The sequence below is a fragment of the Myodes glareolus genome, chromosome 17, assembly GCF_982192425.1.
Source record: "Myodes glareolus chromosome 17, mMyoGla1.1, whole genome shotgun sequence".
NCBI classification, from domain to species: Eukaryota; Metazoa; Chordata; class Mammalia; order Rodentia; family Cricetidae; genus Myodes; species Myodes glareolus.
Window position 1 is genome coordinate 53,608,079 of NC_142042.1, and position 12,304 is coordinate 53,620,382.

Here is a 12,304-nt window from a genome sequence, read left to right on the forward strand (position 1 = left end):
TAGCTGTTGTTTTATTTTATAAAGAGGAACTTTTAAAACCTTTGGCTCCTGATCAGAATGTTTACTTAGTGTGGAAAGCATCAGAAGAGGCACATTTAGTCAAACCATTAGTACATGCCCATCAGTCTCAGGGGCTCAGTAATACTGGTGTAATCCAGATGCATTGACCATAAGGTAGAATAGCAGACATCAGAATAAGGGGAAGTGTTTAGATGAAAGATTTGGTGTATTAGATAAGTTCCAGCCCTCTAATGTTAATTTGGGCTCTTCTCCCCCAAGTCCCAATGAGTTTTGTCTGTCAATGGGCTGACAGTCTGTTTATTTCCTACCCCTATGTAGTATGGGGGCCATGGGTCTAAACAAAATCAGCAATTCTGACCAATTTATGGCAGAGAATTATTAACTAAGTGGTGGACTTTGTCAAGAGTGGAAAATAGGGATGAGGACCCCAGTTTCTTGAACATCACGAGGTGGAACTCTGGACCTGGGTGTGCCTAGGACCCAAGGTCTGGAGACCTGGCTGGGGAACAATTCCTCGTAAATCTATCCCTAGGGTCCTTCCTGTGGCATAGAGTCTGACTTTCCAGGTTTCCCCTTTTTCTCAAAGGTAAGAAACATTTTTATAGAATTTTTCAGAAAGCCCTCCATTTCACAACTCCATTTTTGGTGATAGAAATTCCCTTGTTCCTAGAAACTTGGGAGGCCACTCACAGGGCATGCATAGAATTGTAAACTTTCTATTCTTGTCTCAAAATATAAACTCCCATATCTTTCTTTCTTCAATACAGTCAGACCTTTAAAGTAGGCATCGATGAACAAAGGTCAAGATGGATATGGGTCGCTAGTCTATAGTTATACTAGCTAATACCTTCCCTGTATCAGTCTTAGTTCCCAGGTTCAGGCCTGAGTGTAGTGTGGGTTAGACCATAATCCTGTATTCATACCAAACAAAAACAGAATGTTGAGGGGCAGGATATCAAAGAACCTGGTGCCTGATGAAATCTTGATCTTACTGGGTCCATAGTCAGGTCCACAGTCCATCTGGCAGCAGTGTCTGCAGCTTATGCTTTCTAGACCTTGTCATGTCCTGCTTTGTTTTATGCTTCCTTAAATTTATTCTTTGTTTTTGAGTACTCATTACTCACGTATCCACCTGTGGTGCGATTTTCTCTCGTGGGTTCCTCGTGTTCTCCTCCATATGTCTGGCCACTTCTCTGACATTTTTTGGGGGGGGGGGGGTTACCGATCAGTCCCACATTGGGTGCCATTAAGTCGTGGTCCAGTGCCAGCCCGGACCATAAATTATTTCTCTGGACCAGAGGGGAGGTGTGGGATTAAAGACACAACTCACATGGCATTATGAGGCGGGATATTTTTCATTGAGCCCTCATGAAATCCTGAGTTTACATTCTGAAAATTTACCCCGCATTTATTCTCCAAATAGCTTTTATACCAAAACGTAAACTGAGGGGGAAATTTATTAGCATTCTGTTTTCTAGGTAACCAGGCAAATGTCTCTGGTCACATCTACACCTTTGACCATGCCTTTCTATACCCATTTTGTCACATCTCCCTATCTTCCTGCTCTGTATCCCAACTCTGTCAGGTAGGCTGAATTAACACCTCTTCCCAGGCAATCTCCATAATTACAAAGAAAGGAAGAGAATGATCTTAGCATATTCTGATCCTTTTAGGATGGCGACATCCCGTCTCGAAGGCTATATGACCACCTTTTGTGTGGCTAGGTACGAACAGGCCTGTAAGTTTGGCTGCCATACAAGGTAGGGCCTGTATAATATTGCCCACAAGACCTGGGTGTGGTGGATTCATGAGTTAATGCCAAATATCTTCATAGCTAAACGAGTAGGGAGAATCCCTGTGTAGAGTCCTTTTCAAGATGGTTCAAGCAGCCCTTTGGCTATCCACTTGACCTAGTAACATTGGTGAAACTAGGGGTGAAATTGGGGGTGGACTGACTCTCTTGGATAGTCTAATGAACTGGGGTGCCTGTAGTGACTTGAGAAAGGAATGTTTAGAGGGTTCTGCCAACTGCTGGTTTGAGCCTGGGAAGCAATGGGGGAGGTCTTTAAACCTAATCTCATATAGAATAAATTCTGTAGACGGAGGCTGCTTGTTCGTTCCTGGCCACCCAGACCCAAAATAACTACACAGGAACTGTTATTAATTATAACACTGCTTGACCTATTAGCTTAGGCTTCTTATTAACTAACTCTTACATCTTAAATTAACCCATTCCTTTTTTTTTATATTTTACCACAAGGTTCGTGATTTACCAGTAAGGTTCCAGAGCTTCTGTCTCCTTCAGCAGCTACAAGGCATCTCTCCGACCCCACCTTCTTTCTACCAGCATTCAGTTTAGCTTTCCCGCCTAGCTCTATTCTGTCCTGTCATAGGCCAAAGTAGCTTTATTCATTAACCAATAAAAGCAACACAAATACAAAAGGACTTCCACACCAAAATCTCTCCCTATATGGGGTGCAGGGGGCCCAAAGCAGAGCACAGGAAGGAGGTCTATTTATCCTTTGCTGTACTCTAATGAGAGTTTTGTTCAAGGTTTTTTTCAACATCCTGTTTTTGTTGTTGTGTTGTGCCCAGGTCACGGAGCCCAAAGAAGACCACCAGAGACAGAGACTCACCGAAATGCAAAAGCAAAGTTTAATCATATAGTACAAACCACAGTAGGGGACTCATCTCACACACTGACACAGTGGGAACCAGAGGAGGTGCCCCACCATCCTTAGGCAGGGTTTATAAAGGCAAAAAAAACCATAAATCTACAGTTATGGGCCTAAGGGGTATGGGTGACTCTCTGATTGGCTGCAGTCTAAGGAACTTCTTGCTTTGCTGATATCCACTTTAAGCAGCTGGGCTGCAGTCTAGGGAACTTCTTGCTTTGCTGATATCTACCTTAAGCAGCTGAGCTGCAGTCTAGGGAACTTCTTGCTTTGCTGATATCCACCTTAGGCAGCTGGGCTGCAGTCTAGGGAACTTCCCGTTTTGCTGATATCCACCTTGGGGCCTAGCACGAAAGGGAGTTGGTTTTGTCCCTTCAGATGTTTTGCTTTGTACCTGCCCAGAATTCTGAGAGTTACATACACAATGAAGTTTTCAATCTATGTCTAAAGTTTTAGCTGTTAATTGAGGAGTTTTGGCTATGAAAGCCAGGCTATTGTCTCCATTGCTAGGGAGAGTCCTGGAGGAACTTTCTTTCTTTTCCTTCTTCCTTCCTTCCTTCCTTCCTTCCTTCCTTCCTTCCTTCCTTCCTTTCCTCCTTTCAGGATAAAGTTTCTCTGTGCAACATCCCTGACTGTCCTGGAATTCTCTTTGTAGACCAAGCTGGTCTCAAATTCTCAGAGATCTGCCTGCCTCTGTTTCCCAAAATACTATTTGAGCAGTTTCAGTCTAAGTAGGAAATGCTTCTACCCAACCAGAAAAGGCATTTATAAAAACTACAAAGTACTTTTATCCTCACCTGGAAGGCCAGATCTCAATGAAGTCAATTTTCCCAAAGTTCACTGGGATGTTGGTCTCTTATTTGAACCCCTTCCTAGGTTAAGGCTCTCTGCTTTGGCTTCACTTGAGCACAAACCTGGCATCTGGGTGAGGTATCTTCCATTAGGCTGTCCTGTCTAGGTAATAATATACCTTGGTCTGAGTCACGCAGGAAGTTCTGTGGACCCCAGATGAGTAGCCTGGTGAAGGTCAGTTACCAGAGTCCTGCTGGTTGTTTCTGGGAGAATGAGCTTCCCTCCAGTGTCCTCCACCAACCTGTGGGTTTGAGCTGTCCATTTCTTCCTCTTGATTGTACCCTGGAGTCTCAGGGTATGTCATCAGAATATCAATAGACTCTGCTGGCCTTAGGGCCTTTGTCAGTCAGCCACGTCAGCGACCCTGTTACCTCTTGCCACAGGATCCTTGAAGTGGACCAGTGGAGGAAAGCAATTTGGCGGGGGAAGCTAAATAGCCTCCAGAAGGGCCAAGAGTTTCTCTTCTCTTTGTTTTTGATGTCCTTTCCCCAGTGGCGAGACACCCTCTTTCCCTATTGAACATACTGTGGATGTGCTCAGTAGCATGGTGACTGTGTGTGTGTGTGTGTGTGTGTGTGTGTGTTGTGTGTGTGTATGATGGTGGACTCTCCTTTCACCCTGCTGAGAGCCTGGGTCAGAGCAATCTTCTGAGCTCTAGGCTGAGGTGCCTGGTTTCAGTTAAGGTAACTACCATAGCTCCCATGTACCTGATTTCATCTCTCACCCCATGACAGTCATGGCTGAGCACTTGCAGATCATCATCAGACAAGAGGATAGCAAGGTTGATGGGTGTTGGTTTCTCAAACTGGACTCAGAGGAGAGCCAGGAATAGGGCCTGGCACTGGGTCACACAAGCATTACCCAGTCAGTGTTCTGGTGTTCCTCAGAGGAAGGGCCTCAATGGCATGGGGTCTGTCAGTCTAAGGTGACCCAGAGTTAACTTTTTTTTTCATTAGACTAGCAGTCATCCCCACAGCTCTTAGATAGGTGTGACATCCTGCATCTACAGGGTCCAATTATTTGGACAGCTATGCCACAGGATGTTTTTATAACCCCAAAAAGTCAGAACAACTTTTGTAACGTCTTTTCTTTCCTGGATAAACAGGTTTTGAGGCATCTGGAGGTGCTAGGACTGAAGTTGAAGTCAGGGATGTTTCTAAAGCCTCAAATGTCTCTTGTTTAGTCTCAGTCCAGAGGAGGGGTTCAGTGCCCTGCTTTGCACTGATCTATAGAGGCTTCACTATTCTGTAAACTCTGGTATCCAGATGCAGCAATACCTAGCTATACCTGGGAACTTTCAAATCTGCTTCTTATGTTTTTGGAGTTGGGGTCTGGAGTATCAAGTTGGGAGCGTCGGCCCCAGTCCCTCACATCTATCCCAGTCCCCAGGCCTGGTCTGGACTCCAAATCCCAGCTGGCCTGGTCCTGACCTCTCCCTGGACCACTCCCCAGGGTATTTAAGTGATCCCCCAAAAGAGGAACACGTGGTCTCCCTTTCTTCCTCCCGGGGGGGTCACTTTCTGCTACTTCTCGGTTTCCCCTCGGGGCCACCCGAGAGCACAGAACTCCCATTAAACCTGGATATTTCTTAATTTGGCTTGTTTTGATTTGGCTTGATTGGGAATTTTTGCATCGGCAGGGAGCTAATATTAAGAAATATTCCTAACACGAAGGATGGTGGCAATCCCACTCAGAGGCTCTTTTTGCCTCCTCTCAGCTGGTAACCTAGATAGGTAGCCTTTCATGAACAAGGCTGGGCCTTCTTAGCTGGAATTTTGTAACTCTTGCAGCAGTCCCCCAGAGGCCTTTTTTATGATCTATTTTCCTGGAAAGCCTCTGACGGAAGTCAGCATTTAGCGCCTTATCTAACAGGGTTGGAGAATTTTTAAATCTTTGGGGCAACCTGGTGCTTATAAATTGTCCACTGTCACCTCTCTCTGGGTCTGTTCTTTTAAAAGCAAAAATGGATTGACTACCTCTGCCGATGGGGGACTGAAGAATGTATCTTTCAGATCCAAGACAGTGTACAGCTGCTCCTCTGAAAGAATCAGACTCATGAGAACCAGAGGTTCCAGGTTTCTTCACAGGCAGAAGAGGTGTGTTCCAGGGTAGCTAGAAGGGCATCAAGATGCCTGTCTCTCTATGTCAGGCAATCTTGACTACAATTTTCCTTTTTGTTTAATCTGTATGGGGGTAGCTGAACTGATTAGTTGAACAATTATAGGAACTCAGTGTTTGGCCAGTCCTAGGGGGTCAGTCTCTGCCCATAGTCCTGGAAATCTTTGTTGTCAATCTGATAGTCCAACTGTATCTTTTGACTGTGGGTAGGACTTTCAGCAGGAGATATTCTTTCTTTTCTTTAATCTTTATTATTATTTAAAAAAAATTTATTTATGTACATTGGTGTTTTGCCTGCATGTACATATGAGGGTATTGGATCCCCTGGAACTGGAGTTATAGACAGGTGTGAGCTGCCATGTGGGTGCTGGGAATTGAACCTGGGTCTTCTGTAAAACACCAGTGCTCTTAACCACTGAGCCATCTCTTCAGTCCCAAGGTGATATTCTGTCAACAGAGGGCAAGACACCAAACTGTTGTTGGGTATCTATAAGTCTAACTGCACCCCATCGTCAGAGAAGGTGATGTTGTTGTGCAAAAGGTCTTGTCCTGATCAGTTCTCTGCTGCTAAACACCTTTTGCGCTACCTCCAGCAACTGGAACCTTTAACTTTTGTTTACTTTTAGAACTTAATATCTGAGGCCTACTGGGTGACTAAGAAATTCTTTTTTTGTGGCTGTATTTAATTTTCTAAAAAAGACTAGTGAAAATTGTTCAAAGTCTTCTTGGTCAGTGTTGGAGAGAAGGAGAAGTCTGTTCCATCCAGGATGCACTGTCCAGCAGTGTTTTCCCCACCCCCAGCAGCCTGGAGGCAATTTTTCTACTTTTTTTCATTGAATGGAGGATTTTGAGTTTTCTAATTCTGTGGATCACTGGTTAAAAAAACAAAAGACAAAACTCACGAAAGAGGAAGGAGTGGGAGTCCCCCTTTCCCCCTTCTCTGGGACTGCTTAGGGCAGGCAGGGGAGTGGGGGGAATGCATACCTAAGGGAGCATTCAGCTTAGAAGGCAGGGGCTGCTCCTGACTCCACACAGGCTGGAAGTCAAGTGACTAAACAAGTGGGCAGGCAGGGTTGCTTTTGTGTGTATGTGGAGGAGGGGTGACCTGGCAGAGCCAAAACGAATCAGGTCCCCAACAAGAAGAGGAACAAGCCTTAAACCAGAGGGGTGTCTCACATCAGAGAAAGCCATTGGTCAATAATCAGAAACAGAACTGGCAGAAACACATAGAAAGACAGAGAGATGCAGAATAACAACAACCAGGGGTGGCCACCACACATTCATGTGACATCTCATCCAGATCATGGACACTGGATCAGCAGCCATGTCCAACCTTATGTGTCTAATCAGAGGACACCTTAACTAGACTCACCTTCAGAGGTGACAGACCAGGTGACTTTCTAATTTGTTTCCTTCTGAGGTGAAAGTGTCAGACTCCTCTAAAGTATTAGGCAGATATTAATCACAGAGACTCCTGAGGGCCTAGAACTCAGGTTGTGCACTCCCTAGGAGCTCCTTGGCCACTGCACTCTTCCCTGCTCCCAGGGGATCTGAGACCCCTCGTGTCTCAAAATCTGGTCTCTGAGGATCTTGGTGGAACCTCCAGAAATGTTGTAAGATGTCCACCAGAGAAGACTGCTTGAATGTGGGTTTAAACCAATAGAAAGTCTTTATTAGTGGGTCAGGGAGTATACTGGCTGTTTGGGATCCCAGTTTAACACTAAGCCTTTCTCAGGGTGAGATTTCAAGCACAAAAACCATGTTCTGGGTTGATATACTCCAGTTAACAAGAGCAGTTAGTCAGAAATGAAACTACAGAAGACAAAAAGCAAGGTTAGTACATTTAGAGACTTTCCCAGTACCATGGACTTTGGTGGATTAGACCTTTGCTTTTATTTTGGCCAATGATACCATCTGTGTGCTGAATTTTATAGCATGAATGGTACTTCCATCATAGAGTCAGTTGTGCTAAAGTTTGGGGGCCTAATTAGGTCTGGGGCCCTGTTACAGTATGCAGTTATCATCAGCCACGCTGGGGCAGACCAGTGGTCCTCCACATGGGCCAGCACTTCCCACATCCTGACAATGAAAACACAGTAACTGTCTCATCTTTCTTTGATATTTCCAGCAGGATTGTAGATGAATAAGCTGCTAATTATGCTTTCAAGTCTCTAGAATTGTTGAATAAATTCTGCTCAGGTGAAATAAACATGAAAGCTAAGATGGATCTGAATGAAAACCTTGTACTTGTAGAAATAAGATTTTTAACTAAAAACTGACCTTTAGATTCCAATATCACTAGCAGACAAAATTCTCAACAAAAGGCAGGGCTAAACCTGAAGGGAAAGTTTATAATGTGCTGCCTCCTTCAAACTATCTCCAGCAAAGGTCTGCCTTGGGGCTTGAAATTTTACTAATAAGAAATTACTGCCAGGAGGTCTTTGTTTCAACAAACTCTTCTTACAACTCAGGTAAGAACAGAAAGTATAACATCACTGTAGATGGACGGGTCTGCTCCAAAGTGAGCAATCAGTAAAAACACAGCACTGGGTAAGTTGAAGAAAGCATGTTTTAATTGGCAAACATCGGAGGACGTGATGTTGAGTCTGAGCAACCCCACTTATTCAGCTCTCCAGGTTTTCCTAGGAAGAACAGTGAGAATCTCAGTACAAAAGACGGCCCTTCGGAACTGTCTCAGAACCGGGGAAGGATCTGCAGATGTTGCCAGGGACAACCACATCTTTTCCTTCGCTTTCTATTGACCCCAGCAATGGGAAGAAGTGCTCGACGACTGCAGAAACCCTATAGGTGATTAGGATGTAGGCTTAGTGTTTGTTGTCTAATGAGCAGAAACAAGAAAGGATGTGAATTTGAGTGGGTGGATGGGGAGGAGCACAAATCTTGAAGGAGTTGGGAGAGGAGAAACCATCTATCTATCTATCTATCACTATTTTTTAAAAAATAAGGTGGCATATGTCTTTTAAAAATAGTGGTGGCACGTGTCTTTAATCCCAGGTAATCCCAGCACTTTGGAGGCAGAAGCAGGTCTAAGTCTGAGGACAGCCTGGTCTACAGAGCAAGTTCCAGGACAGTCGGGGCTACAAGAAAAACCCTATGTGAAAAAACAAAAACAAAAAACCAAGCAAAAAGATAGAATGCCCACTATAAGGCAACTCTACAATAGATGAAACAAACGGTTGGATTTTTTCTATTGAAAAACAACTTTTTTGATACAACATATTTTATCATGTTTTCCACTTCCCCAGTTCAGCCCAGGTCCTCCCTCATCCCTACCACCCAGCTTAATGTCCTCTCTCTCTCTCTCTCTCTCTCTCTCTCTCTCTGTCTCTCTCTCTCTCTGTAAAACAAGCAATAAACAAGAAATACACACACACACACACACACACAAGATTATTCTAAATCTCCTCAACACATATTAAAGATGTTAAGGAACAAAGACTCAGCAGTTTACCAGGAAGCAGAGTAAAGCCAGGCTGAAATGAGTACTCACCGTCAATATACTTTATAGCTGATTATATATGGTAGAGATTAGGTTTACAGCCAGTGGTCAACATTTTATACAGCATGGTCCAACCCTCACAGGCTGAACTTTTGTTTCTCTTTTCCATGACAACTTACAAAAGGTTAATAATTAAGAGTCTCACTTGTTAAAAACCAAAACAGCACACGAGCCTAGCAAAGTGTGATGCTTATCAAAAACTCACCCATCCTCCCTGCTCCAGGATGAACTCTCGGACGGCTGTGTTCCCATTGATCATGCCCGTCATGCAGTTAGCCATCCTTCCTGCCATTTCAGGAGCCTTCTGGACCACATATTCAAGAAGTTTCACAGACACTGCCAGAAAGGCTCTTTCAAAAGCGAGGGTGGAGTTCTGAGCACACCAGGCCATGCTGAGAGACTGCACTGTGTCCTCAAATATAGTTCCTGCCTGAGGAGGGAGACAGGCTCTGTCAGTGTGACTCAAACGGTCCTGGGGTCTAGAAGAAGTAACTCTTCAGGAAGTGACCAGTGGAGCACCGTAGCGTGAGGGAATATTGGAGAGCAGATGGACAAATTTCTTAGTTTTAGCATTTTGTTACTTTACTATTAGAAAAACATTAACTCATCAAACTCCTGCGTTCAGATACCATTGGGTAGGATGAACAAAATGTTTTAAAGAAAGCTATTAAGCACACGAAAGTGAGCAAGTCAGACTGTAAAGGCATTATTCCTATGATTAGATATTTATAGCCAAGCCTAAAGTCAAAACAAACAAAAACATCTTCTTCCCACCCCCCCCCCCGCAAACAAATTGGTTCAAAAGCTATTAGGTGGAGCCAAGGTAGATCACTGAACTATGAGCATGGTCTATGCACACCAAGGGCAGCTCCAATGAAGCCTACGAGTTCCTTCTAAAGCACTAGGTTCTTACTGATGTCTAAAGAATTAGCAAGGGGGCTGGAGAGATGGATCAGTGGTTAAGAGCATTGCCTGCTCTTCCAAAGGTCCTGAGTTCAATTCCCGGCAACCATATGATGGCTCACAACCATCTGTAATGAGGTCTGGTGCCCTCTTCTGGCCTGCAGGCATACACACAGACAGAATATCGTATACATAATAAATAAATAAATAAATATTTAAAAAAGAATTAGCAATCATATTTCACTCCATAACTTCTTGAACAAATATAAACCTCAAAATCTTCACAGAACATTTCTATTCCTCATATGTAGGAATTAAAAAGGGAGGAAGGAAGGTGAAATTTCACATTTGAAATAGAACAAGCAGCAGACAATATTAAAAATCAAACCCTGACCTGTCCTCGAGTGGTTTCCGCAATGACATGATTGGCAGAAGCTTCCAGTTCTCCACTGAACTGGTCACCCAGCATTCGAAGGCGGTCAACAATTATAGACACATCAAAAGAGAAATCCTCTCCTAAGACAGAGAAAAATACTTTCACCGTACTTGAAGGAATGGGAAGTCTCTTTAATCTGGGTAGAAAAAAAATGTTCTCAAGTCTTATTCTTGTTTTTTTGAGACAGAGTTTTTCTGTGTAGTCCTGGCTGTTCTGGAACTCACTCTGTAGAGTAGGCAAGCCTCAACTACATCCTCAAGTTGTTGTTGTTATTATCATTATTATTATTATTATATTTTATTACTTAAAGAATATCAAATCCAAATTCCTACTTCCTCCCTCTTCCCACTTCCCTCCCACTCTCTCCACAAACCCTCCCACACACCCACTTCCAATCTTAAGAGAGGTCAAGGCACCCTGCTCTGTTGAAAGTCCAAGGCCCTCCCCACTACATTCAGGTTGAGCAAGGTATACATCCAAAAATAATCAGATCCCAAAAAGTCAGTACATGCAGTAGAGACAAATCCCAGTGCCACTGTCATTGGCCCCTCAGTCTGCCCCAACAACTGTCAACCACATTCAGAGGGACTAGTCTCTCCTAAAACAGAGAAAATACTTTCACTATGCTTGAAGGAATGGGAAGTCTCCTGATCCTGGGTAGAAGAAAAATGTTCTCAAGTCTCATTCTTGCTTTTTTGGGACAGAGTTTCTCCATGTAGCCCTGGCTGTTCTGGAACTCTGTAGAGTAGGCTGGCCTCAACGACATTCCCAAGTTTTTAAAACAGTTTTGGAATTCTTTGTCCTCAGTAGTTGCAGTCAGGCCATCTTCTTTATTGAGAAGCTCTTTCCTTTCAAATGTTACCAAAAGTTTAGGGCTTGCCTTCTAAACCTTGAGAGGAACCAGAGAGCACAAACTCTGACTCTATTACCCACCTGCAGTCACCCCAGACCAGGAGCCTTACCTGAATATGGTTCCTCATCATCCAGGAGGTTCCGGTTAGCCACCTGGAAGGTTGGGGTCAAAAGGTCTGCGAGCAGGCCATTCATGACACATTCTGTTTGCTCCTCAAAAGTCCGGGGGTTCTTTATCTTAGACATTTTCCACACAACAAGCGGTTTGCGGCTCAGCAGAAGGTTAGAGACCCCAGCAAACCAGTTGTGCCTGCCCACCTCCTACTGGGTCCTAATTGTGTCCTAGCTTCCTTCCCACTAACTTTTCTCAAGAGTAATTGCTCAGAAAGGTACAAATTCTCCCAAGACAAAGAATTTTCAGTTTCATATCTCTGAACCACACCCTTGCCAGTACATAAGATTAATGAATAGCTTTTATAGGTAAACAATCTATAACTAAAATAGAACTGAGGAAGATTCTCTTGAGTAAGTTCCTTAAGAACACTTCCTGGAGCTGACAGCCACCAATGGCCACCATCTGAGCCAAGAGGCTTCGTCCTTCACGCCTGAAGGTTGCCTCCCTCCCAGGGCCCTTGCTCTCGCCCTGCTTCTGCAGAAGATTTCAACACTAAGCTTGCACAATGTCTTTGAAACCAAGAGTACTGGATTTAGATGAAACATGGAACAACTTGCTAACCACAAGCAGAGCTTTATGTTGGATAAAGTTGTGAGAGCAACACGGAACGACCATTTCTCATATAATGATGCTTCATGTGTGGCCTGTCCTGAACCACTTGGAGATAGACTTTATGGAGAAACAAAGGATTTTGTTTTGTTTTGTTTTGTTTTATTTTTTGAAAATTGGGTTTGGCATTTGCATAAGAGTGT

The 12,304-nt window shown here is 43.9% G+C and overlaps 1 protein-coding gene across 2 annotated transcripts; it reads right to left on the reverse strand.

Annotated features, from left to right (window-relative positions):
• Positions 1-8,217: 8,217 nt before the first annotated feature.
• Positions 8,218-11,849, reverse strand: Bcl2l15 (BCL2 like 15). Of its 2 annotated transcripts, none has more exons than XM_087897688.1 (4): positions 11,488-11,849; positions 10,484-10,605; positions 9,392-9,616; positions 8,218-8,468 (listed from the first exon to the last, which is right to left on the reverse strand). In XM_087897688.1, the coding sequence occupies exons 1-4, from the start codon at positions 11,621-11,623 to the stop codon at positions 8,361-8,363; spliced, it is 591 nt and encodes a 196-aa protein (XP_087753814.1). In that variant the 5' UTR covers positions 11,624-11,849; the 3' UTR covers positions 8,218-8,360. The 2 variants fall into 2 exon arrangements, with proteins under 2 accessions (XP_087753814.1, XP_048298219.3); XM_048442262.3 differs by having other exon boundaries at positions 8,218-8,308; positions 11,488-11,837.
• Between the last annotated feature and the right edge of the window lie 455 nt (positions 11,850-12,304).